This window comes from Urtica dioica, chromosome 11 (assembly GCF_054948205.1).
Source record: "Urtica dioica subsp. dioica isolate 48M chromosome 11, U.dioica_male_clone48M_v1_H2, whole genome shotgun sequence".
Classification (NCBI taxonomy): Eukaryota; Viridiplantae; Streptophyta; class Magnoliopsida; order Rosales; family Urticaceae; genus Urtica; species Urtica dioica.
This window is the reverse complement of record NC_142766.1, coordinates 6,356,724-6,383,664: the sequence shown is the minus strand read 5'-3', so window position 1 is coordinate 6,383,664 and position 26,941 is coordinate 6,356,724. Positions and strand designations below refer to the sequence as shown.

Sequence of the window (26,941 nt, the reverse complement as noted above, 5' to 3'; positions counted from 1 at the left end):
CAACATTGTAAACATCAGATGTCTTCAATGTTGACATCTATGTCTACAATGTTGACATCAGATGTCTACAATGTGGACACAGATGTCAACAATTTATTGTTTTTATTTCTTGATTCTCATATCATTTCCTTATCTGTTAATCTTTATTTTCAGGGTTGGTCGAGATTTGTTCCCGAAGGGAACATTGTAGACCATAATTTCAGTTTCTTTGGATCCCTTGAGAAATTCGAGGAAGCTGCGGATATGACCGAAGAAGAGAGGTAATTACTCTATGTCTTCATTGAGAGTTGTTGAAAGAGATGTTGACAATGTATGTCAACAATGTTGACATCATATGTCAACAATGTCGACAATGTTGACATATGTTGTCAACATTGTTGACATACATTGTCAACATTGTTGACATACATTGTCAACATTGTTGACGTGTCGGCAATCAAACAAGAGGACATCACCATGTACCGACAAAAGTACACCATCGACCTCTACCGACACAGGGCGGTGAAAATTGCAAGAGAGGCCCAATCGGACAACGACAAGAATGAATGAGTTAAATTGATTCATAAACTCTTATTTATTTAATATCAGTTTTTGTTAAAATTATGGTACTTTAATGATTATGGTATGTAAAACTTTAACTTAATCTTAGTTTTTTGTAAAAATTATGGTACTTTAATGATTATGGTATGTAACTTTCTCATTCACTCATCGTGTATGCCTTTGCGGCACCGTAAAATTTCCAATTCACATCCTTCGAAATCCCCTTAAAAGCAGTCTTCAAATTACCGGCGAGATGGAACATGCAAAAACCATGATAACCATGATAACATGCAAAAACCACTTCACGTCTAGTGGATGAATTTAAATTTAGTTCTTCACTTAGGCATGCAATTCACAACATTACACATATATAAAACATAGTGTGAATAGACATATTAAGCAGTTTCAAGCATTCAAGTCATACAAAAACCCATACAAAAATATAAATATTACGAAGTTTAGACCAATGATGTGGGGAATTCATCGTCAGAGTCATTTCTTGTTGATCCTCATCCTCCTATAATAGAGAAGTTCCTCTCTCGGGGTTTTCAGCATAAACAGTCGTGTCCCCTTGGGCACGACTTACATAAAATCTCCTTATTTCTTCAACTGAGTCTCCCAGTCGTCTCCGATGATTTCTTTCATAACACTTTCGAGACACATGATCGGACTCGATTCAGTTTCACTACAAAAAGTATCCAAGTACCATATGTACTCAGCCTGGCTCATTTGAAACTCCGTGAGTTGTGCATCACCGAGTTCCGATCCACTTGCCTTATTAACATCAATTGACTACAATTTTAGTAATTGTCTACAATTATAGGTATGAATGTCTACAATCATAAAAAATAATAACCAAAAATCAGTTTTGCTTGGCATCAAAATGTACCTCATTTTTAGAACATTTTCTCTTTCGGGGCTCGAAGTCGTCATAGCTTGTCACCGGAGATTCAATGGAGTGTTTTTCTGACATTTCTGCATATTTTTGACAATATTAGAGTCAACAATGTTCATTAGTTGTTGACATCAGATGTCAACATTTGACGTCCATTGTTGACATCTAATGTAATCAAGACTTCCAAAGGCTTTCCATCTCACAAGTTCACACCAAAATTAAGCAAAACCCCACACTCTTATTCACAGTCACAAAAACATGCAATGTAGAACAAAAACTCACCATCATGTAATGCAAGCAAAGGAACAAAATCTGATTCAAGTATTAATCACAATGCATTAACATAACAGTCACATGTCAGTTCAAGCGGGTTCTTCATTGCCTACTCGACAATAATTCATTTTTTTTTCTCATTTCATGAGGGTTTCTTAATGTCATCCTTTCCTACTGTTATCTCTTACTTTACCATATACTAGTGTATGATAAATAAATAACTAGAAAACCTACCAAGAAGAAAAGAAAAATAACAAGGATAAACTTAGTCAGCAAGAAAGGGTTAATAAGTTCTATTTCAAGGTCCTATCTTTTTAGCAATTCCTAATTAAGAAATTCAATAAACTTCAGGCCACAAAAAAAAAAGCATTCAAATGTCACAATACATGCTAATAATCCAAAGGATGATTTGAGATGCTACTGAAATGAATGCATATCCAAGGGGTTTTCAAATTGAGGTGAACTTGTCAGAGAAAATGAAATAAAAGAGCTAACCATATAGATTAACAAACTTGTCTACTAGCTCTAATGATTCAAAAGTTCCCAGATCGATTGCTAGATAAAATGATTAACATTGTTGGCATTTATGTCAACATTGTTGACATCTAAAGTCAACATTGTTGACATATATGTCAACAAATAATGAACGTCATCTTCAAAAATCACATAACATACTCATAACAAACCCATGCTTTTAAACAACAAAAATTTCATTATTTCAAGATAAAAAGCCTTTTTTATACCCGAAAAATGAAAAAAAAAAAAAAAAAAAAAAAAAACGAACCTAGGGTTTTATTTCGTGGATTGAAACTTCTCTTTTTTTGGTCGGAATGCTCCTCCGACAATAACTGAGCTCCTCCGACGAATTTTTTGAGCTGTGTTCACGAGTTTTCTCAGCTTGGACAAGATGCGGGAGAGTGAGGGAGAGAGAGAGAAGATCTGGACGAGAGAGCTTGGACGAGATGGGGGAGAGAGAGAGAGAGAAGATCTGGACGACATACAGAAGAGATGGACGGGAGAAATGGGTTTTGACTGAGTCTTCATTTAGGCTGAGTAAACATAGATGCCAATTTGTAAAGAAAATAGATAGTGAATGGTAACCTTGACTTTTTACTCTTGTCATGGTGGCATTTTGGGACAAATTAAGGTTTTAGTGGAATGTGAGAAAAAGTTATCAAAAAAGTGACAAATAGGGCAATTTCACATTATGCAAGGCCTTTGGATCACGTGGTGAGTTTTTTGTGTGAGAGAGAGAGAGAGTTATAAAAACACCATCCCAATCGGTGTTCCCTTGACTTGAATAGTTTGTCGAGTTTGGATAGTTTTATCCTGGTGGAAGGCAATTACTGTAGTTTTTCAAAGCTAAACATCATTTGCAACATGTAGATGACCTCGATTAATGAAAATATGATACGAATTCATAACTGAGTCTTTACCTTGGCATAACATGTCCAACTACAAGCAAAGGAAATTTCTTTATCAACAAGAGCCTCACAAAACTGGTCTCTTTTTACTTCTTCTTTGCATTCAAGAGATGGCAGGCAAATACCTTCACAGCCATTGCCAATGCTGACTTCTGATAAAGATATCAACGGTTTCAAGCAGAAAGATCTTTCCCAGCACTGCAAAGGATTTGGTGTACCTCTCATTCCATATCAATCATCATCATCATCACTATCTCCACTCCATTCTCGGTCATCAAACAAGTCTTCAGGGGGGTCGTAAACAACTATGTTAGGGAAAAGCTCCAAGAAGTCGCGTTTCACCTTCTCTCTCAGCTCCGGGTACGGGATGAGACCCTTTAACACGACTCGGAAAACGAAAGCGGTCGGGCGATCCGGAGACCGTCTCATCTCGCCGTACATGAACATTGCCTCGGCGACCAGCCCGTTGTCCAGGTAAGCTCTGACGAGGGCAGCGAATGTGTGCTGGTCAAACAAAACGCCCTCCTTCCTCAGATCTTCCCACACCCGCATCGTCTCGTCCACCTTCTTGTTCCTCGCAAGCATCATGAGCGTGTCTCGGTAAAAGAACATGTCCGGCCGGTACCAAATCTCTTTCCGTACCACTTCATACAACTGAACACAAGAAAGATCTCTTAATTAACAAAAGCTACAACTGTTAATTCATCTTCCTCTTTCTTTATTCCTTTCTGCTTTATTTATTTATCACTAACACTATGGCTAAGCTTGCACAGCTATGTGAGAACAGACTGGTATGTCACATAATCAAGAAACAAGATATTTTTCTGGGACAAGCAAAAATAGCATATGTTTAATCCAGTTATGTACATGCACTTAGTGCACTAGACGAAAAGCCTAACAAGAACCAAACACATTGCATTTCCATCCACAATCATCACCTATAGGTTCCAATCACTCATTTCCAGGTTGACCGGCACTAATTTCCATACACAGAGTGGAAAAAGCAACCAATATGTATTTTGGAAACAAGTTCCAAGCATTGACAATTTAATAGAGGACATGAACCCTAAAATTGAAAGAGAAGAGAAGTGAGAGAGAGAGAACCTTGAGAGAGAGGAAGACGTGGTCCTGACGCTGGAGCTCGGTGAGGACGGAGACGAGGTCGGACTTGAGGAGGCGAGACACGTGGCACTTGACGAAACGGTCGAGGCGGGTGGGGTCGGAGCTGTGGCGCTTGATCTCTTTGGTGATGATCAGACCCTCCTTGCTCAACTCCTTCTTCCGCCGCCATATCGACAGGCTCGGCCTGTTCGCCGTCGAGTACCCTGAGCCTGTCCGTGCCAGATTACGCCGTACAAGTAGGTGTATCATTACACACCGCGAGGCTTTCGGAGATTCTCTTCTGGACGAACCTCTCTCTTCCTCATTCGCTCCAAATACGCGGGCTTTTGGCCCACGTTCCCTTCGTCCAAATTACATGCGCTACTTCATTTTCATAACTATTTCTTATAATACCCTTAATTCTCATTTGTATTCTGAGAAATACGTTTTGTAATGTGTTCATATTCTATAATTCCTTTAAGGCTCATCGGAGATCATATAGGGAGAATAATATTCACAAAGATTCGGCAATTTTTTTTATTATTTCTGCATAATCCCAATGGCATTTTATCTGAATATTTAGCTTGTAAGATATTTCAGAAATGATTTCAAATGTGAGTTAATCAGGGTGTCCATTAAAAGCAGTATATCTCTCTGAAAGAAATTACACCATCTACCTTTAATTTCCAAAAAGAAAGTAAATAAATTACACCATATACGTACTTTATTTTTCTATTTAGAAAGATAAATATTATTTATTTTCTTTGTTCAATAATAGGTTCAACTAAATTTTTAATGTTAAAAATAACATAAATTCTAAAATTATTTGTGCTTGAAACGTGTCACACCTTAAAAAACTTGCTCAATCATTATCTTCCAAACCAAATGAAAAACTTGCGTGGTCAACCTGAGATGTAAATCTTGCTCACTAGTAATGCGTATTATATATATAGTGTCATGTGCTCTAGGAAGGTGACACAAACTATATTTGAATTATTACAAATAAATAGACAATATTTGAACTCATTGTTACAAATACTAAGAACAAAAAACCGAAGACATACTATATTAAACTAATGTTAATCGGTTGGCATATGGCATTGTTGAACTCAAAGACAGAGATTTATTATTGCCAACCCAAAAAGAATGTAAAAACAAATACTGTACAGAATGAACCTGCCTTGAAAAAAGCTGAAATCTCAAAACTTACTCTGCTACAACCTGTGACAAAATTTAAGTTCAGGGCACCAAGAAAGCTGAGTCTGATATGATAACATCGATCAAATGCTCAGCCTGTAAACGTGGCTGTATAGAATCCAAGACTCACATGAGATAGTCCTCTCCTCAGAGACATAAAAATTGTCACCCCACACTTAGTTTAAGCTGCGGATTTAACTTATCGAGTTTCGTTAGTAACTCGTCGCTCAAAACACTTGCTCTCTCCGATGGCCGTGTAGAGAACTGAGGGATAACTTGAGTCACATCAACATCGTCGGAGATCCGACAAATACAAGCCAAGATCGTCGATGTGATCTCCGCATCCAAAAGAACGCCCAAACCGGCAATGCGGCGAAGCAAATCCACGATCTCTTTCGAATCACCCTTTGCACAATAAGCTTTCAACAAACAATCAAACACGACCGCGTCCGGTTTGAACCCGGAAGATATCATCCTCTCGAGAACGTTCTTCGCCTCGTCCAAGAGCCCGAGGCGTGAAAACCTGTTGATCAGAGCAGTGTAGGTCCGAGAGTCAGGCTTCAGGCCCACATTCAACATTTTCAGTATCAATTCCTTCCCCGATTTCAAGTCCCCGGCCTTAAGAGCCGTGTCGATCATTATATTGAAAGAGGAAGCGTTGGGACCGTGCTCCGTCTTCTCCAACTCCTTGAAGACCCTCTGGGCTTGCTTCACGCTCTTCCTCTCTTTGCTCAAACACGACATTACCGAGTTGTAATCGGTCACGGAAGGTCTAAACTTCGAAACCCGCATCTTGAGTAAAAGCCCTTTCGCGATTTCGGGCATCCGCGTTTTGCAAAAGCCTTTGATCATAACGCTGAAGGTGGCCGAATCTTGTTCTACCCCGGTCTCCAACATTTGCTTCCTCAGCTCCATCGCTTCGAAAGCCATCCCGATCTGCAAATACCCGCCGATCAAAGCGTTGTAGGTCACCACATCCCGCGGGACCCCCTTCTCGGCCATCGCACGGTCGATCTCCCTCGCCTCGTCGAGACGCCCTTCCTTACAGAGACCGACGATCATGGCGTTGAACGTGATCACGCCCGGCTCGACCCCGTTCTTCTCGGCCGCGCGGAACACCTCGACCGCGTCCCCGACGCGGCCGCCACGGCATAGCCCCACGAGCACCGTATTGAAAGTGACAGAATCGGGCCTCAGTCCTTTGTCGAGCATCGAGCCAAGAACCCCGAGAGCCTCGCCGACCAAGCCTTCCTTGAACAGGCCGTCGATCATCACGTTGAAAGTGACGTTGTTGGGCTCGTCCATCAGATCGAAAATCTCCTTGGCCTTGGCAGCCTTTCCCCGCTGGCAAAGCCCGGCGAGCAGGCCCGTGTAAGTCACGACGTCGGGTCGGATCCCGCGAAGAGACATCTCGGTGAGCATCTGCGTGGCCTCTTTGAGCCTCCCGATCTTGCAGAGGCGGTGCATGAGCGAGCTGTACGTGACCACGTTCGGGGCGACCCCTCTGTCCATCATCTCCGCGAAGAGCTCTCTGACTCGATCGAAATCGCCGTCGTTGCAGAACCCGTTGATCAGAAGGCTGTAGACCACCACGTCGGGCTCGAGGCCCACTTGCTTCATCTCGGAGAGCATCTCGAGGGCTTGCTCGGCCCGGCCCGCCTTGCACAGCCCGTCCATGAGCGAGCTGTACGTCACCGCGCTCGGCTCGCAGCCCGAGTTCTCCATCTCCACCAGCAACTCCAAGGCCTCCTCGAACCTCTTCTCGCCGCAGAAGCCGTTGATGAGCATGTTGAAGCTCAAGATGTCTGGTGACATCCCGTAATACACGCCCAGCGCACGGGACACCTCTCTCGCCCGCTCGGCCTCGCCGCTCCGGCAAAAACCCTTCACCACGAGGCTCCTCACCAGCGAGGTGGGACTGAAGCCGCGCTTCAGAATCAGCCCCAAAACCCCGGTGGCCAATCGGGGTTTCTGGGCGTTGGCGAAACAGGAAATCAGGCAGCTCAAGGAATCGTAGTTGATGTAGATTCCGAGGCTGGCCGTTGATCTGTACACGGAGATGGCCGAGTCGTAGTTCTGAGACTTGTTGAGCTCGTGCACCAGGAAAGTACAGGTCCCGGGAGAGAGATGTATTTTGGACTCAACGCACTTGTTGAAGAGCGAAACGGCGTCGGCGATTTGGGGCTTAGATTTTCCACACAGATAACGCAATTGGTTCTCTAAATCCGAACGGGAAGGTTTCGGCGACGAGGAACAGAATCGGAGACGCAAATTGTGCGAAGGAATTAAGTAAGTCTTCGCCTGAGTATTGCTACCAAGTGCTCTGATAATCATTTTATTTTCTTTCTCTTGAAGTCGAAAGGCTTTTTGCTTTAAAGGAGGCAAGAACAATCAACGAACCTTGCAGAGTGGAAAAGAGAGTACCTTGTCTTGTGTTCAAGGATGAGAAGCAAGCAAACTAGCGGCGGATTGCGGAGAGATTTTGAAAGTGCCGGATTTTTTTTACTCGACTTAATAAACGCAACATACCTAAATATTTTCAAAAAATCATGCCTCTATAAAAATGGTCTGATATTTACGTGACTTCTACAGAAGGCCATGTATACATCTAACCATTTTCAAACTTAAAATTGTAAACTATCTGCTATAGGGTGGATAATGGCACCATTTGGCATAACTTTGTTAAAAAAAAAAAAAAAAACAAAAAACAAAAACAAAAAACTTGTAGATTCAGTTTTTGAAACTATTTTTTAGTGTTTGATAAACTATTTATAAAACAGTTGTTGGTAACAAAAACTGATTCAACGTTTGGTAAAATAAATATATTATAATAAAAAAAACTAAAATAGACATGTTCTTATAAATTAAATAATTATTATTAATATGCTTATTTATATGCATATATATGAATTATAATTATAAACTAGATAAATATAGACAACAAAAATTTATTTTATTATTAATATAAAGTGTTTTAATTATTGACAAAATTTTAAACTACAAATTTATCGTTTTTACTAAACTTGTAGCAATCTCATCTCTTAACTTATCCATACTACTCGAAGAAGTCTGACAATCTTCATCTTGATCTTCAGTTGTGTCGTTTTCATCGCCTTCGTCATCGCACTCTGTCTCGTCGAACATTTCAAAATCAATCTCTTATCTTGCATGCATTCGAATATAGTTATGCAGTGTCATAGTTGCGATAACTATTTTTACTTGATTTTTGAATGGATAACTCGGCATGACATTCAGGATTCTCCATCTTTTTTTCCACACTCCAAAGCTCTGTTCGATGACGCTTCTCAGAGAAGAATGGGTGCGATTGAAGATTTCTTTGTTTGTAGTAGGTTGAGTTCTTCTCGCACGAAAATGTTCTAGATGATATATTTGACCTTTATACGGACCAAGGCAAACTAGGATAGTCAGCGTCTACTAGATAATACTTGCATATGACATATGAAGTTGAATAAAATGATTTAGTTTAAACTGTACACAATACAAAGTTATAAAAAAAATTATTGCCATGCCTTCTAAAGGTTTTGGAAAGTTAATCTCAGTATCATGAAGAGCGGCAGAGAATACTCTTGAATCATGTGCACTACCTTCCCAACCAGCATACACAAAAGTGAATTTCAATCACATACAGCCAATACATTTTGAGTGGGAATCTTCTTTCTACCGATAAACGGTACTTGATCTGCTTGAGGTAAAGAAGCTAGAACGTGAACACCATCTATAGAACCAATGCAATCCTTAAAAAAAAATATATCAATTAAATTATTCAAATTTTGTAATACGATATTGATGAAAATAAATCACAAAAGTATGATCATAATATCTTAAAATGTGGCATATATATTGAATCGTTTGCTATTTCTTTGGGAGTACTCTTAAATTTTGGATCAGCAAATTTTATGACATCGACTCCCATGAGACATAATATATCCAACGTCTCTGAAAAATATCGACTTATCGTCTCACTAGAATGTTGAAACATCTCTTGCACTAACCGTTTTCCTAGACCATGCTCCTAGAATCATTATAGTCATTCCTAAAATCTCCAATGCAGTCATATGTCTTGAACCTTTGACTCTATAACTTGTTTTCAAGTTATTGCACAAACTTATGAAAACCTCTTTTTTCCATTATGAATATTCTTTGGCACCGAATTCTGTTTCCCCTCAACATCTCTTGAAGGAAAATATGCCCCGTTTTTTTTTAATCCATACAAGGAACTTTACGAATGTATGTATCATAATAAATTTGCATCAAATGAGCAATTTTCCGTATAAGGACAATGCGTTCGTTATTTTCCTGTTTGGCAATAATTTCGAACTCATCATCTGATGTGATATCCATTTGTTCCTGAAAACAAATATATAATATCGTAAGACTAAATAACATTCGATGAAATCATTATTGATACTAAAAAAGTAACTTAATATGTAAAAAAAAAAGTAAGAAACCAAGGATTTTAAACGAGACTAGCGTTCTCGTATTGTTTGATTATTATTGTAAAACAAAATAAACAACAACTGGAAATTAATAAACCAACAACTGCAAAACAATGAATGTAGTTCTCATATAAGATCGCTTATTAAATACAATTGATTAAAAATTCAAAAGCGCGAGACATTTGGAGCTCCTCCTAGACTAGAGCCATAAACTAGATTATACTCGTAAGTGAGCCAACAGTTTTGAGTATGTGGATCTTTCATCGTTGCAAACATCTCTCTCTTCTCGCGACTCTGAAATAGTCCGATCACAAAAAGCCACGTTGGATGTCCTACTTCAATACCAGGCAGTGACAAAACAACTTTCATTACTTCAGCGATACTAGTACCAGGCCAATCTTTGCGTACTACATATATGGTGTCGCTTCGCTCTTCTATTGCCTTCACAAGACGTTCAATTTGAGAAGATAATTTGGCTGCTCCACTAACTTTGCTCCTTCCATTAGCCTTTTTAAACGTTGGAAAGTTATTGAGGTCTAGGGGATATTTGTTGTTGTTCACATTCTTTTGAGGATTCGGCTGAGATACAGGTCCTCCGATTCGTCACTTCTTTCTTCTGAGATGTCAGCACTAGGAAATGTCTCACTACCATCGTAATGACGAGGGTTAGTTGTAGATGAGAATGCATATGCTCCAATTGCAACTATATCCTTGAACATCGTATCTAGTTTATCTTCGAAGTCGAGAGAAATGCATTCTTTGCGAAATTTTTCGAATTTTTCATTCTCCTACAAAATAAAAAGTGTTATCTTAGTTGTATTTTTAATTTTAAATTTGTAAATTTATTTGTTTTATCGATACAAACATTTATTTTACTACTCCACCACTCTTCACTTGCGTCAACAGTATTATTGTTACCATTCCATCCAATGTCAGTTTCTTTTCCGATCAATTGCTTCCAGAGTTTTCATTCACCTTTCAATATCTCAAGCTTATTTTTCAACTGAGCTTCATCATATACTCTTTGTGTTTTCTAGGAAATATTTTTCACCATATTCTCTCATCCTATTTTGGTGAACCTTGTTCCCGATCGATGTCCAGCTTCAATCTCAGCAATACAAACGTCGCATAAGATATCAACCGCATCATTATCTCATATTGCTTTTGTTCGAGGTCGTGTATCTTGATTTTCAGTCATCTACAAAATATATATTTAAACAAATAAATTTTTGCTACAACAATAAAATAATATTTAAAAAATGAATTATTTGTACTATAACATATAAAAATAGTAAAAAATTAACATTCAAAGAGAGTTTCATTTTTCGTATTATTTTTAATAAAAACTATTGACTCTAATTGTTAAAATAACTCAAACTTATTTTTTTAGTATTGATAAATTTTTGAATGTATTTTTGCATTGTTAAAATAATTGAAGCTTATTTAATTGTTAAAGTAAACTTTAAAATTGATTATACAAGTTATTGCAGTAAACAAAAACCGCCCTCATTAATATACTCATGATTTACATGATATACTTATTTAACAAAACCTACATAAATATATATATTCGGTGAGTGAAAATTCTATTAATTTCTCTACACCGACTAAACATTTTTAGAGAGAGAGAGTGAGAGTGAAATATATATATATATATATATATATATATATATATATATATATATATATATATATTGAAGATTAGAATCGTCATTGCGAAATCGCATTGTACAGCTCGAGCAGAACAATAGCCCTCAGAACGCCGGTGAACCTGAGCTCGCAATCGAGGTAAGATCTAGATATGTTCTTCAAATCGGGCCTTGACTATTTTTTCTTATGAATTTCTAAACTCCGACTTTAGGGTTTCCTCACTCCGATTGATTCACCCGTATCTTGAAAATTTTAGTTCAAATTTTGATTACAACGCTAGGATTTTGAGCTTGGGGATTATTTTATTAGGGTTTGGAGCTGTTTTTTTTTACATTGAGATCGGCGTCAGAGTATCGGAAAAGGAGGTTGTCGTGGATTAGAGTTTGCCTTGGGACGACGCAGAAGAGGTGGACGAGGCGCTCGGCAGCGGCGCCAAGGTGGTCGGTGATGCCGAGCGGGCGAAACGCCTAGAGCGACGAAAGACATGGGTTCACTTTCTCGAGCTCGCCGCGGAAAAACGGCCGGGCCGACTCGATCAGGGACAAATTTCTATTGATACCGAATAACAAAGAGGTTTGTTTTATTTCTTCATTCTTTTGCACTTTAGGCTTAATGTATACTCAAGATTATTTAGAAACACAAACAAAAATAGAGTAACCTTGAACCTATTCTTTTTAGTTTCTTCCCCAAACGTAATGTTCAGAGTGTTCAGAGGCTGATTGAGAGATCCGCTTCAAATGCGTCGCTACTTACATGTTTTTTATTTATTTATACGAAACTGTGTATTTTCTGAATGCTTTTGATAATCTGTTGATTTATTTATACACTTAAGCTGTATAGGAGATATTTTTGATAATATGTTGAGAAATTTTAGGAGATATTTGTTTACATTTTCTTATTTGCTCGGTTTGTACGTGAGTCTGAAGAAGAAGCAATAGTCTGTTTGTCAGAGAATTTTTAGGAGATAATTTCGGGATTTTTGGCAATAGTCTGAGGATAATTCCACAATATTGAGCGCAAGCAAATCAATCACAGAAGTAGTATCCAAGAAGACACCAATACACGAATGTCTTCGTCAACGCGCTCGCTTACAGCCCATCGCCTCAACAACAAGAAGCTGGGACAAGTCAGACGAGGTCGAGCCCAGCCGACGCACGGTTCCATCCGGAGATCCAAGAGTACGATCGGAACGAGTGGGTCAAACCGGATGACGAAGCCATCGACCTATTGGTTTGGTGGAGACAGAATGCGAGGAGGTTCCCGGTCTTGTCATTTATGGCACAAGACATCCTCACCATCACTGTTTCAACCGTGTCATCTGAGGCGACTTTTAGTAGTGCGGGCCGCATCATCGACGATAGAAGATGTAGCTTGAAACCAGAGATGGTCGAAGCATTGACGTGTGGTAAAGATTGTATTCAACATAGAAATCAAGCACAAGAAACATTCATGTGCTTCGATATTCTTGACGATTTTGAAGTTGATTTCGCAAATGTAAACATCAATGGTTATACTAACTTGTATAACTAAGGAATATCCCGGCCCTTGTCCGGTATAATTTTTCAAATAATTAACGAGGAAAGGGGTGCTCTTTTTCCTCGCTGTCGCACCTTTTTAGGGGTCGGTGAAGTTGTTTAGGAGACCCATTTTTAATTTCACATTCTTCTTTATTATTCTTTTCTACCCATTTACTTTAAAATCTTTTCAATTAAATTATTGTATATAATTATTTAAATTCATATAAATCATTTTTTTAATATTTTTCTTTTTTTTACGCCTAACAGGGTCCGAATCCCGTTAGGCGGGACTCCCATTACCGTCCCGTTCATTAACGGGACGGGACTCCCGTTTGGCCAAGTAACGGGAGTCCGGGCTTGGCGGGAGCGGAAGTCGCGGTATCTCCCGCCAAGCTTGGTTTAATTCCAACAATAAATATAAATTAGGGACTGAACAGTGACTAAATAAATTAGGGCTGCGGTCGTTTTTAGAATATTAAACACAAGTTTATAAAATTACATAAATATCTAATTTATTTTCTTTTAAAATTCGAATGTATAAATCATATTTAATATAAAATCTTTTTTGTATAAAAGTCAGGTCTTTATTAATGTCAAAATAATCTTTTTGTTTAGGTGTTTACCTTGAAACACAATTTATTAAATAAATTACGTATATTTTGATTTAGATAAAAAGAGAGAGATTGAACATTGTTAAACTTAACAAAAAAGATTATCAACTTTAGCATATGTTGAAAATTATGTGTATCCAAATTTCTTGAATAAATTAAAGGCAATTTTAAGTGTTAACAGCAGATAAAAATTATAAAGTTAGCATACCATAATAAAAAACAAAAAATAAACTGAGGACCATTAAAATAATAAAGTCATATTTTAAGCTCCAAAAAGTTGGAGGACGACAAAAGAATTTGGTGGCATCGGACCACCGCTCATCGCGCTCTGACAGGTGTGACCGGTAATTGTAAGAACCGAGGCGACTTATTCCCTACCCTAATCTGAACTAGACAAACCTCCACTACCCATTTTCCACCGGCTACTGTTTCAGCCGGTCAATTTATCCTTCCAACCAAACGTGTTTCCCACTCTCGCCAGGACCCCGAGCTCACACGGCATCCACACGCGTACTGTCCACGCGCTTATTCCGCTCGTCGCCGGATAGCGAAACTGAAAACGGGAAATCTATGAACAGCGTGGCACGGTAGTCTTTCTGTTCCCATGTGCGTGACTCTATGTAGATTCCTTCAAACCCATCCAATTAATAAGTGCCACGTTTACGTTTTTGTTCTTTCCCGTTTTAGTTTAATTATCTTCTCTGAGAAGGTTAACATTAACTGTTTGTTTTTCCGATTTTTACGCCCATTGAATTGCGTTAGGTAAGCTACTGCGTGATGAAGTATAATTTGTAATAAATTTTCTAATTAATGTCACGAGGGTACTGATACTCTGTTTGGGATTTTTCCTAGTAAATAATTTTTGGGGTCAATTTAATGATTTATCGAGCGACCACTTAAAGGAAATTTCAATTGATAAACCTACCATAATAATACAATAGGATTCAGAATTATGTGGATTATTTCCTCGCGAAATTAAGAAGAATTGCTGGTTTTTTAAAGACTACCAAGTAATATTTTAGAACAAAACTAACTTTTATGTTTTTTGTATCTACCAATAAATTTAATTAAATATTAATATCCATGTAGAGAGTTTCACAAAAAATAATCACATGTGCTTAAATGATAAACTAGTTGTGATTTTTGTGTGATATGTTTATTTTTCCGTTCAACATACCTATGTTATGTTAAGACTTGAGATATGTTTTTCCAAATTTTTTAAGAAAAATGGTATGAAATAACCAATTTAAACTATGACTTTTGCAAAATAGTCATAGTTTTATTAGGTATAGCAAAATAGCCAATTGAGAGTACTACGACTTTTAATCCTGTTTCGATTAATTTTAATCCAGCCTTTATAAAACTTACATTGTGTCTTTATAGTTCGTGGGATTAAATTTAATCCAACCTAGATTAATCTTACTTTGGCTAGTTTGTTTATAATTGACAAACTATATCTATTTTGCAAAAGTTAAGTTTTATTTGGCTATATAGCCGCTTGATTTTTAGTGTCATTTTTCAGTTTTAGACAAATTTACAATGACACTAATCGAGAACTGTGATTTTAATCCGAATATGACGTGGCTTGGTCTCATTGGATAAGTTTAATTTTGACCAAATCTTGACTTCACGCAAGCAAAAACCCTTATTCCCTGGTTTGGTGAAAAAGCAAAGACGATTTTAAAATAAAAACTCCCACTCGCTCTCTCACACAGACACACACATTACCATATTACTACGACAGCCACTATTGCTTTCTACCTAATCCAATGAGCATTAATAAAATAAAAATTTAGACCAACAGAAATAAAAAAAATTAAAATTTAATAATTCCTCTTCATTTCTGGGAGCTAACCTTTTACTCTCTCTCTCTCCCCCTTCTTTTCCTTTCATCCGTTTTCTCATCACATCCAATCAAGACTCTCTCAGAGAATAGCGAGAGAGAGAGAGAGACAAAAAAATAAGTGTGTGTGGTAATTTTGGTTGTTGATTCCTTTAATTTTACCTCTCTGTCGAATCGAAGCTTCACTAGGGTTTAATTGAGCTGAGGATTTCCTATCCCTATTTCTCAGATCGCACACTCTCCAATCTTACAGCCAATGTGAAGCTCGTCTCGACCGGGTTGACTCAATGGCGACTCGGAGGCTTTTGGTTCGGATAGGTTTGAAATCGTTAAGATGTTGATTGGTATTTTGGCGTGATTGTTTTGGAGTTTCGTTTTGGTGGTAATTTATTGCTTATGGTAATCGGAGAAAATGTCGGCTTCATTAGCGCCGTTCGAGCGTCCCCGACCTGGTGCCCCGAACACAGTGAGTGCTTTGACTTGTTTCGTTTTGCTTGGTTGCTCGGAAAGTGAGTTTGGATCTTTTTAATTTCCGCTTAGTTAGGTTGAATGGTATGACATAGATTTCGACTGATGTGGTCTGCGCTGGTTGCTCCGATTATGCATGAGACAAGGAAATACCCGAAGGATTGATTAGATTTTCTGTATCTGATGTAGTACTTTTAGTTTCCTTGTTTGTTTTAGTTAAAAGATAAACTGGGAAAATAAAATTGGAGTTTTTATTTGTAAAGTTTTTATTTTGTTATCGGTACTGAAGGTTCGTGGCAATAATTTGGACGATTTAGATATGGGTTACGCTTACTATAAATAGTTTCCACCGGCTATCTTTTTTCTTAGCTGATTAATTTGGATTGGTCTCCGATATTTATTTTTGAAGTTAAGGTGGGATTGCGATTTTCAATCTTGCGACAGAGTATCAGCTTCACTAATCTAATTATAAAATCAGCTCTTCTATTTTCTGAGATTACTATAATCTCTAGTAATTGATTATGCAGGGTATGGGTCTTTATAACAGTTGGAAATGGTTCATTCATAAAATGATAAAGAACTATGGTAGACTGAATTTTTCAGAATCATATTGGCAATTTTATTTATCACATGTCGTGCTTCTTTCTTTTGTCGCATTCCGTTCTAATGTTGAACGACTCCCATACTAAGCGAATTAATTTATGTTTTTGGTAGGTTTTCAAGAGCGGTCCTCTTTTCATATCTTCAAAAGGTCAGTGAAAAACTTTACTCTTTTTCGTTCCTCTCAATCATCATTTTTTCTTGATTGATAGTTTGTTGTGGTGTAGTGTAGGCAACTTCAAAGTTATTCATGTTTTTGTTGACTCTTTTCATCGACCAATATGGCTTAGTTATTGACTGGTTAAATTGCAGGAATTGGCTGGAAATCTTGGAAGAAGCGATGGTTTATCCTAACACGCAGTTCATTGGTTTTCTTCAAGAATGATCCGGTTAGTAATATCAATTATCTCTTGGATTTATATTAATGCTTTCATGTAAAAATCCTTTGTCTCATTGAATTTATTTATTCTTGCAATATGTCCTAATGTTGCTAGAGTTTTGCTATCTAAAAAAGGTTTCTGATCTCATTAAACAATTCAAATAAGGTTGGACCCTTAAACATAAGGTTTTTATTTTTATTTTTTATTTTTAAATATGTTAGTTTCTATTGTATTTATGCTTCCAAATTGAAATTGTTTGTTCAAAGGACGATGGTGTCCGCCTGCAGATCTTATTTTTAAAAAAACAGCAATGCACGTACTTGCATTGTTGACCAATGCTAAAGTGTTGATTGCTTAAGCTTTATTCCTGTGGATTTTTATTCTCTTGTTTTCTGGCCATAGAGTGCGCTTCCGCAGAAAGGTGGTGAAGTAAATCTGACTTTGGGTGGAATTGACTTAAATAATTCTGGAAGGTATTGTGATTATATATTTATTCATTTCTCATTTTTAGTTAAACTTTTCACCCTTGGGAATGTTGGAGCTGTGCCCGTCTTTTTGTTTGTAATATTGTCACCTTATGGAATACGTGCTCTTGGAATTTTAGTGTTGTTGTTAGAGAAGACAAAAAGCTGCTGACTGTACTATTTCCTGATGGACGTGATGGCAGAGCGTTCACCCTAAAGGTAAAACGCTCAACCTTCTCTCTATATCGTTTACTTATGCCACAAAGTAAATTTAGGAGTTATTTGCAACTGCTCCTTATCAATTAATTTTCCGACTTTTCCCAATTTTAGGCTGAAACATCAGAAGACCTGTATGAGTGGAAGACAGCCCTTGAACATGCTCTCGCACAAGCACCGAGTGCTGCCATTGTCATGGGGCACAATGGGATCTTTCGGAATGATACAAGTGATTCACTGGAGGGGTCTTTCCCTCATCAATGTATGTACTTGGCTATTTGGCGTTTTTATCATGGTGATTGTTTTAGGGTCCATTAGATATATAGTCATATTTACATTTTTAGATTGCTATTTAGCCAACCTTTAGTAAATATTTGGTAAATAGTCACATCCAAGTTTTTACACCCATAAATTTACTAAAATACCCCATTTTATTTACACATTGGGCGGGAAATAAAGTGGGGTATTTTAGTCACTTTACGGGTGTAAGTACGTAGACGTGGCTATTTACCAAATATTTACTAAAGGTTGGCTAAATAGCAATCTAAAAGTGTAAATATGGCTAATTTGCTAATAATTTGTTTTTTTTAATCGACTTTGAGCTCGGGGTTACGTTCTCGTATTCTTGCTTTCCAGGGAAGGATAAGCGCCCTGTGAAATCTTCAGTTGTTGGAAGGCCAATTTTACTTGCACTAGAAGATATTGACGGTAGTCCATCTTTCTTGGAGAAAGCACTTCGGTTTATTGAAGTGACTGGTAAGTTATCTTAGTATTACTGATGTATATAAACATAGCACAATAGAATTAAATTGTCTGCGCGCTTAAGCTATCAGGAGCTGTAGGTTTTCAATATTCTTTGTGATTTTAGATCTAGAGCTGAATTAGTCAAGCAGGCTTATCTGTTTCTCTCATCTTTTCTTTTTGTGAAGTTAAAATCTATCATCTTTTCCAGAACTTGCCTTACCCAAATTTACTGGTTGAAAGAATAAAAGGAGTAAAGAACTACCTGTTCAGTTTGATTATTCATTTTTTGGTTCTATGTCCATCTCATTTAATGTATATAGAAAGAAGAAATGGAGAATGCGAATTTATATTGTGTACTAGAAATTCGGGATAACTATGGTCAGGAATTGGATTTAAACTGAGTGAGATAATTTGGAATATGCCTTAAAATTATATAAATGACCATGGTTTTAGTGCTCTGATTATTATTTTGGTTGCTTGTAAGCTGAAAAGAGAACCAGTATCAGCATTCTGGATACAGTATATGAAATTTCATATGGAGATTCTAGAATTTCAGCATAGCCTGAAGAGTAGGAACACTAATATAAGGCCTATAAGGATTTGCTTTTGTGATGTATATGTCATGTATTCTGTATTTGATCGTTATTTCCTACAATACTCATTGGGGGAAAACATTTGTAAATTTAAATTGGAAACAGATTAGGTGTAAACTATTAGGAAGTATTTCTGCTTGTTCTAAGGCAGTTCTGTTGCTTTACTGATGTCTTTCAACAGGTATCAAAGTGGAAGGAATTTTGCGGCAGTCCGCAGATGTTGAGGAGGTAGAGCGCAGGGTACAAGAATATGAGCAAGGTATTTTCCTTATCCGTGGTGCGGTTGTACGTAGATGCTTTGTTTGACTGAGGAACACAAAAGACATCAGTAGTGGATGTTTTGCTTCTTGTTTAATCATTTTTTTTTTTAAGAAACATCATTAATTATCTATCCTATGAAAGCAAGAGTGACTGAGTAAAAAGTGCAAAACACCCTTAAAATTTAGTGTTCTTGACGGTAAACCTATATTTCAAATAGAATATACTTATCTCCATTAATATTATTTCTAGGCAAGGCTGAGTTCGGTCCTGACGAGGATGCTCATGTTGTTGGTGATTGTATCAAGGTACTTGTAGTTAGTTACATCATGTCATGTTCAGCTTAAATGCTTAAGAGTTAATTTTAGTAACAGCCGAGTTTGGTTGCAGCATGTTCTACGAGAGCTACCTTCCTCTCCAGTTTCAGCTCCGTGCTGCACTGCTTTGCTGGAGGCTTATAGTAAGTTACTATTCTCCCATTTTTAGGTGTTTTTCTTGACATGCATCTTTCTTTCCACGGGTGTGATTGACTTGTATTCCACAGTGATATTTTCAGTGGTAGGATATAAGTATGATATATGTTGATAAAAACATCATAAACTTTGTACATGTATTCTGCTATTGTTATTTCTTCAATGCATATCTTCTAGGTGCATCTTTATCCTTTGATATCAAAATATAATAAATGTATTACTTTTTTAACTTATGGATGAATTAGGATGATATATAATTCGTGTATTCTACCTAAGAGTTGGTCTAGTTTCAATATAATTCGTATATGTTTCAAGCTCCACAAATGTTACGGGGTCAGGCAGGGGATCAATGACTAAACCCCTAGTTTTTTATTCGAGCAAAATTTATTGTATATTTTTTGAAATTGTGCATTCTGGCATCATTGACTATATAGCCATTTCTTTACATATATATATTAAAAAAATATAGCCAGTTAACTGCTGGGTGTTGCTGTAATTAGAAATTGATCGAAAGGAAGCTCGGATAAGTTCAATACGGTCAGCAATCTTCGAGACGTTTCCTGAACCAAATCGGCGATTATTGCAGAGGTAATTTTAGCTCTTATTGCCTACATCATATATTGATAAATTTCTCTAAAATATATATCAAAATTGCAATGCATCCCTTATTTCAGTCAAGACTCTATTGTATTACAGTATTGATGCTTCCTACTTGTATTATACACATTGTGGTTGTATATAAAAAGGCTTTCGATATTTGTATCCAAGCCTGAAGTAGTTTTATTGCTATATATTATTGAAAAGGGGAAATACTCTTTACACTTCATCCAAGTGTCGTCATTTGTGTCCAGAAATAGTTTCCAAATATGATCTCTAGGCAGCATGATATTGTAGAGCCCTGGGGCATGTATGTCGGCACTGTTATTCAATTTTGGTTTAAAAGAGATTATTATTCAAGATCAAGTTTAAACAATTTTGTTCAACTCTTTACACTTTTATAAGTCATCATTTGTTTCTCAAGATACTTAACAAAAATATTCGCAGAATATTGAAGATGATGCATGTCGTGTCTTCTCACTCTCACGAGAATCGGATGACTCCTTCTGCCGTCGCTGCATGCATGGCACCGTTGCTACTACGACCTCTCTTAGCTGGTGAATGTGAATTGGATGATGACTTTGATTTTAATGGCGACAGTTCTGCCCAGCTCCTTGCTGCTGCAAACGCTGCTAATAGTGCTCAAGCGATCATTGCGACTCTATTAGAGGAGTATGAAAGCATTTTTGATGTATGAATTCTTGTCTCAACTGGGTCTTAATCTGAATATATCAATGAACATGCATACAAACAGTATTGATGAAAGAATCTTAAGAAACTCTTTGTGCTATGCTTGGGACTGAATGATGTTTTCGGTACGGGCTATGAGTGCTTGAGTGAGTTACCTCTTTTGTTTTTCTCTCAGGATGAAAATCTTCAAAGGTGCTCTATCTCAGCTGATTCTCGGATCGAAAACAGTGGGAGCGATGAGTCAACTGATGATGATAATCTAGATATCAAAGATAATGGCTATCATGATGCAGAAAACGAAGTTGATGCAGAAACAGATGATGACCCTGAACGTATTCATAGTGGGAAACTAAGTGAGAGTAGTGGCTATGCTGGCAGCGATCTCTATGACTACAAGGTGATCTCCCTTCCTCTGTCTGTGTAAACCAGGGTGTGTTATTTGTTTGCTATTTGGTTCTTTTGAAAATAGTTTCTTGCTCTAATTATTATACTAGTTCACCTTCATTTTTTTTTTCTTTTTACTTGATTACTGCTTAATGGGTTAGGGGACTTTTAATCATTTGTTTTTGCGTACGCTCTGGTCCCTTTTAAAATACTGGCTGTCTTCTTTGTATTTTCTCGGCACAGCCGCTGATTAATAAAAGTGTCCCTTGTTTCTTAAAAAAAAACCTTGGATTCTGGAAAATGTTCGTTTGGAGTTGAACTCTACTACCTTTTTTGTCAAATATAAGATAAGGACCTTCATATCGAATCAACCAATGTTGGGGACAGTTAGGATAGTTTTGTCTGAGTTGAAAGCTTCATTATTCACCAAATGATAACCTATTTAACTTTATGTATTCGATACTTGGCTGTAATATGTAGTGAGTTACTGATCTGCTACAAAGTTAAATTTCTTTTTTTGTATCACAATTTGTTTGGCTAGGTATTCTATTAGGAAGCTTCCACTTTCTGAAAACTTTATACTTCCCATCAGATATGAACATTATCAGTAATGCTTTCTATTTGTGCATATACAGGCATTTGGGGCTGATGATTCAGACGCTGGGTCACCGAAAGAAAATCATGTTTCAGCTAAGAGTTCCAATTTATATGTTGACAGTCAACAAGTCAGAGATGCAGCTTCTCAATCATTGGAAGAACAAGCTGATAAGAAAAAAGGTAATGAGAACTCGAGTAATGGGATAGAGCCATCAAGCGTTTCACCTGCTGGCGAGTCTTACAAATCAATGGGAGAGATCCTATCCACAATGGATCCAGGGCATCAGTTGCCCTTACTTGGGCTTGAACCAGGTGTTGGAAAGGCTACGAATAAAGTCGCTGCCACCAATAATAGCAATTCAAAGCGATCGGCATTCTGGGGAAGAAGCAACGTGAGTGTTACTATTCAATGTTTCATATTTCTCATGTCGTTGCCTGCATTTCAGGATTTTTATGTGTGTGTGTGCGCACGTGTATGTGTGTCTGTGTGAAAGTGTGTGTGTTTAATGTTCTGTGGGGCATTAGTTTTGCGTTAAGGAAGAGATTTTATGAGTCTGACATTGGTAGAGGTCACTAGTGCGAATCCTAGGAGCTGAGAAAGTATACCATGTTCTGGAATCTGGTGTTGGGACGCATGTGGTTAAAAAATTAACTGCAGGTTTTGTAGGCACTGATGTAATGAATTGATTTTGAAGAAAAAAAATCCAAGTTTTTCTTTTTGTTACACATTCAGAAGTGTAGATTAAGCCATATGAGGACACTGAAAAAGGAATTAGTATTTCCACTGATGTTCGATAAGATCATTTTATTTCTTTTTCTTTTAGCTTGATAAAATTATTTTGGTTCCAGCTTCTTTTCATCATTATGCTTCTGGTCGTGACGTCTAATGCTCTCATCTTGATTCTCTAATGCAGGCTAGGAAAACACCTTCCATGGAATCTGTCGATTCGTCTGGAGAGGAAGAGTAAGATTCTCATATTGTCACGAGTGGCTCTTCTTTTATCCCTAGTCAGGAAACTAGTGCACTAAGGTTTCTATCCTCTTCAAATGACTTCTAATTTATTTTTAACTAAAGTAAATTAAATTATTTTGTAGGCTTGCTATTCAAAGACTGGAAATTGCCAAAAACGATTTGCAACACAGGATTGCGAAGGAGGTAAATTCCCTCTCTCAACCCATATAACAGTACTGGCTATTTCTGACACCCGAATCAATTTGACCTTGTCAATAGGCTAGGGGAAATGCAATTCTACAAGCTAGCTTAGAGAGAAGGAAGCAAGCTTTGCATGAGCGACGAATGGCCCTTGAGCAAGATGTATGTGCTATTTACGTTATTCATTTTTTTTTCTTTATTGGCATTCTTTCCCGTTGCCATTTGTGTGAAGGTCACAAGCGTAAGATTAACTAATCTCTAAAAGAAGGTAAAGGTTTTTATTGATTGTAGATATTAACCGTGTATGATAAAATATGTTGAATAGTTAAAATATAACAAAGTTCTCAGTCGCCTACTTCTATTTTTAAGACAAAAAAAATGTAAAGCTTACAAGTGTTGATAACTGGCATATTCATTTGATCTGCATATTGCGAGAGGAGACTATATCTTTTCATGAAACATACAATATATATTTGCTACCATTTTATTATAGCTATTTAATTATTTTTGAAATGTAAAGAGATTTGTATTCTTTTGCCGTTCTTAGTAAGTGCTCAAGTTTTAACTTTTATTGACAATATATATAATGTTCCTATTTTCTTTTGTCCAATATATTCTTCACTACATTTGAGCTTTTACCTAGCAAAAGCTAGTTAGTAGAGTAAGTACAGGATCAATAGTCGTTATAGTAATCTGATGCTGATGCTGCTTTTTTCTCTTTTTCGTATAAACTTCTGGAGATTAATATGAAATATAGCACTCATATACCAACTGTCATTTCTGTTATTGAATTACTCTAGGTTTCAAGATTACAAGAGCAGCTTCAAGCTGAAAGAGATCTTAGAGCTGCGTTGGAAGTTGGTTTGAGCATGTCCACTGGGCAATTTTCCAGTTCTCGTAACATGGATTCTAAGGTGAAAATAGTTGAAGAAACCTGCGTTAGAAATTTTTCTTACATATGCTTCTGTTTTGCGAATCCTTATGGTTTGAATTGATATGAAGACAAGGGCCGAGCTTGAGGAGATTGCTCTAGCTGAAGCGGATGTTGCCAGATTGAAGCAGAAAGTTGCAGAACTTCACCATCAACTTAATCAGCAGCGACAGCATCATTATGGTTCCCTACCCGACGCTTCTGATCGCTATCAACATGTCCCAAATCATAGCTCGCAACAGTGAGTTCGGAAACCTTATTTTCTGAAGTTGCATTTTTTTCCTCAGGTAGTTGAGAAATGTTCAGTAGTATCATGTTAGAAATATCCGTTAAGAAACTTATTTGTACACATTGTGAAATAAATGGTAGTCATGAAGGAGCTTCATTGCAAACCAGAGAATTATCTCCTTTGAGATATTTATTGAATTATGTTTCATCTACATAGTTCATGACTATATCATATATAACATGCCATCGTCTTGCACATGGTTGAAATAAGTAGCTTAGAATGAGGAAGTAGCAGGATTTTTCTTTCTTTATTTATTTGTTGTATTCGCCACACATTCTTCTTATTGTGTTCAAACAAACAAATTCTTTTTTTTTTTTCTGCAGAAAATTTCTCCAGCAAGATTTTGACCAAAGTCTAGCCTATTGTAACCAAGAAAGGAAGCAGAGAACTACTCCGGAGGTACACTATTTTGTGATCGTGTTCGTATCAGCTGAGAATTTCCTGTCGAATTTTGTGATTTAGTTCCATACTTTCCTTTCCGTCAAATCTGCTTTATAAATACCGTTCCATGTTTTTTGAAAGATGAACCCAATACATAGAAAATTAAGTGTCATTGCTCGACCACTTCCTTGATCCGCTCTCTGTGTCCTTTCTAGTTTAATAGTCCCAAATTAGAGACTGCATTATTTGTAGCTAATTTTTTTTTTTTTAAAAGAAACTTGGACTTTTATTGAAAAATGCGGCTCAGCCGAAAAGAGTACAGAAAACTAGAGCTGAGGAAACCCAAAACCAGCTCCGAAACAGCAAAAAAAAAAAAAAAAAAAAAAACCAGTACAACAGATTACATAGCGCTGACCCAATCCCTACCCAAATCTGTAAGAGAATCATTATTTGTAGCTAATAATTCCATCCATCGGAGTTTCTCTCCCATTATAATTCCTGAGGGTTTGTAACAGGAGAGTATATCGGGAACGGACTGGCGAAACGTCAAAGGTCAAGTATTACCATCCGGTGGCATCAATCGGCAACTGGGCAGAAAACCATTCATGGACCCAAGTTTGAGTGAGTCAAAAAGTACCGAGGCATCCACAAGTATGTCTATGGATGAGCTCTCTGCTGTTGATTCTGCTGCTGTACCATCCACATCAAGAACGGCAGAAGTAAGAACTCTCTCTCGAAACGGAAGGATTTTATAGAATTTATAAGCCTGGCAACAGCCTAGGATTACGAAACAAGATCCCCGTCACAGGCCCGATCACAGGTTGTAGTGGCACGAACAGGGACCAGGAAAAGAAATAAATACCAGCCACCCTTTGTAATGCTTAAAACCATCCCTTTCCTTGATTATAGGGCACTTTCCTAATCCCTCTTAAGGACCGACAGTGAGTAACTCGAAAGCCCATTACAAGATGAGGAGAGCCATAGTCGAATATTCTGATTGATCCCCTCTATATTCTCGCTTTGTGATTGATACTGTATCCATATCTTATTGTTTATCTTTCGGCTTTGTTTGTAGGTGGTTGATTATTCAAGACACCCAACAGCAACATCTTCAGCGTTGGTAGAATTGACAACTCGCCTTGATTTTTTCAAGGAAAGACGTTCGCAGCTAATGGAGCAACTTCACAACCTCGACTTAAATTATGGGACGACTTCTGCACAAGACTTTGTTTATAGACCGTCGTCCCCTCCGTGGAACTGATGGCACGACTTCTCACTAAAAGAGGTCAGGCAAATAATATTGTCTTGACACCTTGTTGTATATCCTTCAATATATGTGCCATATGTAATCTCTATTTGCTCTCTAGTCTTGGACGCTATTCAGTTTTCTGTCTTCTATTTTTTTTTGGTCTTTATTTTTCCTTGTGAAGATGTGATTGGGATGCTAAGATGAGTGTTTTGTTATTTGTTTATTTATTTTTTCCTCTTATGGTTAGAAATATAATTTTGGCCTCATGGACTAGTAAACAAAGGTGTTATCCGGTCTCTCTTGTAGTTATAACTTATTTTTCGCTTCATTTGACGTATTAATTTATTCATGTTTGTTCGCGTCGCTTTACGCTGGATTGGTAAAATCACTTGCAATGTAAGTCGGCCGTGTATATTCTTTGGTTATCATTTGGTGTTCAAGGAGTGATTAACCTTGTTTACTTGTCTCTGGTTCTTCCCTGCTTTTCCTCTTGCTTCTCATTTGTATCCGAAGGATTTTTTTAGAGCTTTTACTCTATTTTGGTATGAAAAGTGATGCTGGTTTGATTATATTTTCATGCTCTAATTTGACATGGTTGGAGTTAACACAATTACACTAGTATGTCAGAATACATCACGGCCTCCTTGAAACAAACCCGTAACAATACATCATGGCTTTACTGGCTAGTATCATTCCCCTAGACATCATCACAATATACATGTTACACTGCAACCTTGGATTTCTGGAACACAATGTGATAGCTTAAATTGTCGTCGGTTGATGCTGGTCTTCCCCGATGACTCGCCACTTCATGTCTTGGGTTAAATTTGTTTCAAGTTTGAGCTCTCCATTGGTTAACTCGTATAATCGCCCATATGGTTATTTAGGTATGACTATATGTCATATCATTTACATTTGTTCTTCATGGATCAAACTGTTAGAAATATTACAACAAATAGTATTTAT

At 37.3% G+C, this 26,941-nt stretch overlaps 3 protein-coding genes across 4 annotated transcripts; 1 reads left to right on the top strand and 2 right to left on the bottom strand.

Annotated features, from left to right (window-relative positions):
- Positions 1-829: 829 nt before the first annotated feature.
- On the bottom strand, positions 830-4,587 carry LOC149380880 (Pentatricopeptide repeat (PPR) superfamily protein). The gene is made up of 4 exons (XM_089602098.1): positions 4,237-4,587; positions 2,493-3,786; positions 1,430-1,515; positions 830-1,314 (listed from the first exon to the last, which is right to left on the bottom strand). The coding sequence occupies exons 1-2, from the start codon at positions 4,501-4,503 to the stop codon at positions 3,364-3,366; spliced, it is 690 nt and encodes a 229-aa protein (XP_089458224.1). The 5' UTR covers positions 4,504-4,587; the 3' UTR covers positions 830-1,314; positions 1,430-1,515; positions 2,493-3,363.
- A 571-nt stretch (positions 4,588-5,158) lies between these two features.
- On the bottom strand, positions 5,159-7,994 carry LOC149380879 (Tetratricopeptide repeat (TPR)-like superfamily protein). Its single transcript, XM_089602184.1, has one exon. The coding sequence runs from the start codon at positions 7,762-7,764 to the stop codon at positions 5,596-5,598; it is 2,169 nt and encodes a 722-aa protein (XP_089458310.1). The 5' UTR covers positions 7,765-7,994; the 3' UTR covers positions 5,159-5,595.
- A 7,514-nt stretch (positions 7,995-15,508) lies between these two features.
- On the top strand, positions 15,509-26,435 carry LOC149380878 (Rho GTPase activation protein (RhoGAP) with PH domain-containing protein). Of its 2 annotated transcripts, none has more exons than XM_089630220.1 (23): positions 15,509-15,631; positions 15,738-15,974; positions 16,691-16,727; positions 16,889-16,965; positions 17,359-17,429; positions 17,561-17,639; positions 17,751-17,898; positions 18,273-18,392; positions 19,155-19,232; positions 19,484-19,539; positions 19,622-19,691; positions 20,205-20,292; positions 20,749-20,992; positions 21,167-21,388; positions 22,011-22,364; positions 22,887-22,936; positions 23,068-23,128; positions 23,204-23,287; positions 23,926-24,039; positions 24,128-24,297; positions 24,669-24,744; positions 25,242-25,445; positions 25,802-26,435. In XM_089630220.1, exons 2-23 carry the CDS (start codon positions 15,921-15,923, stop codon positions 25,985-25,987), a joined length of 2,643 nt encoding a protein of 880 aa, XP_089486346.1. In that variant the 5' UTR covers positions 15,509-15,631; positions 15,738-15,920; the 3' UTR covers positions 25,988-26,435. The 2 variants fall into 2 exon arrangements, with proteins under 2 accessions (XP_089486346.1, XP_089486345.1); XM_089630219.1 differs by having other exon boundaries at positions 15,512-15,638.
- The last annotated feature ends 506 nt before the right edge of the window (positions 26,436-26,941 follow it).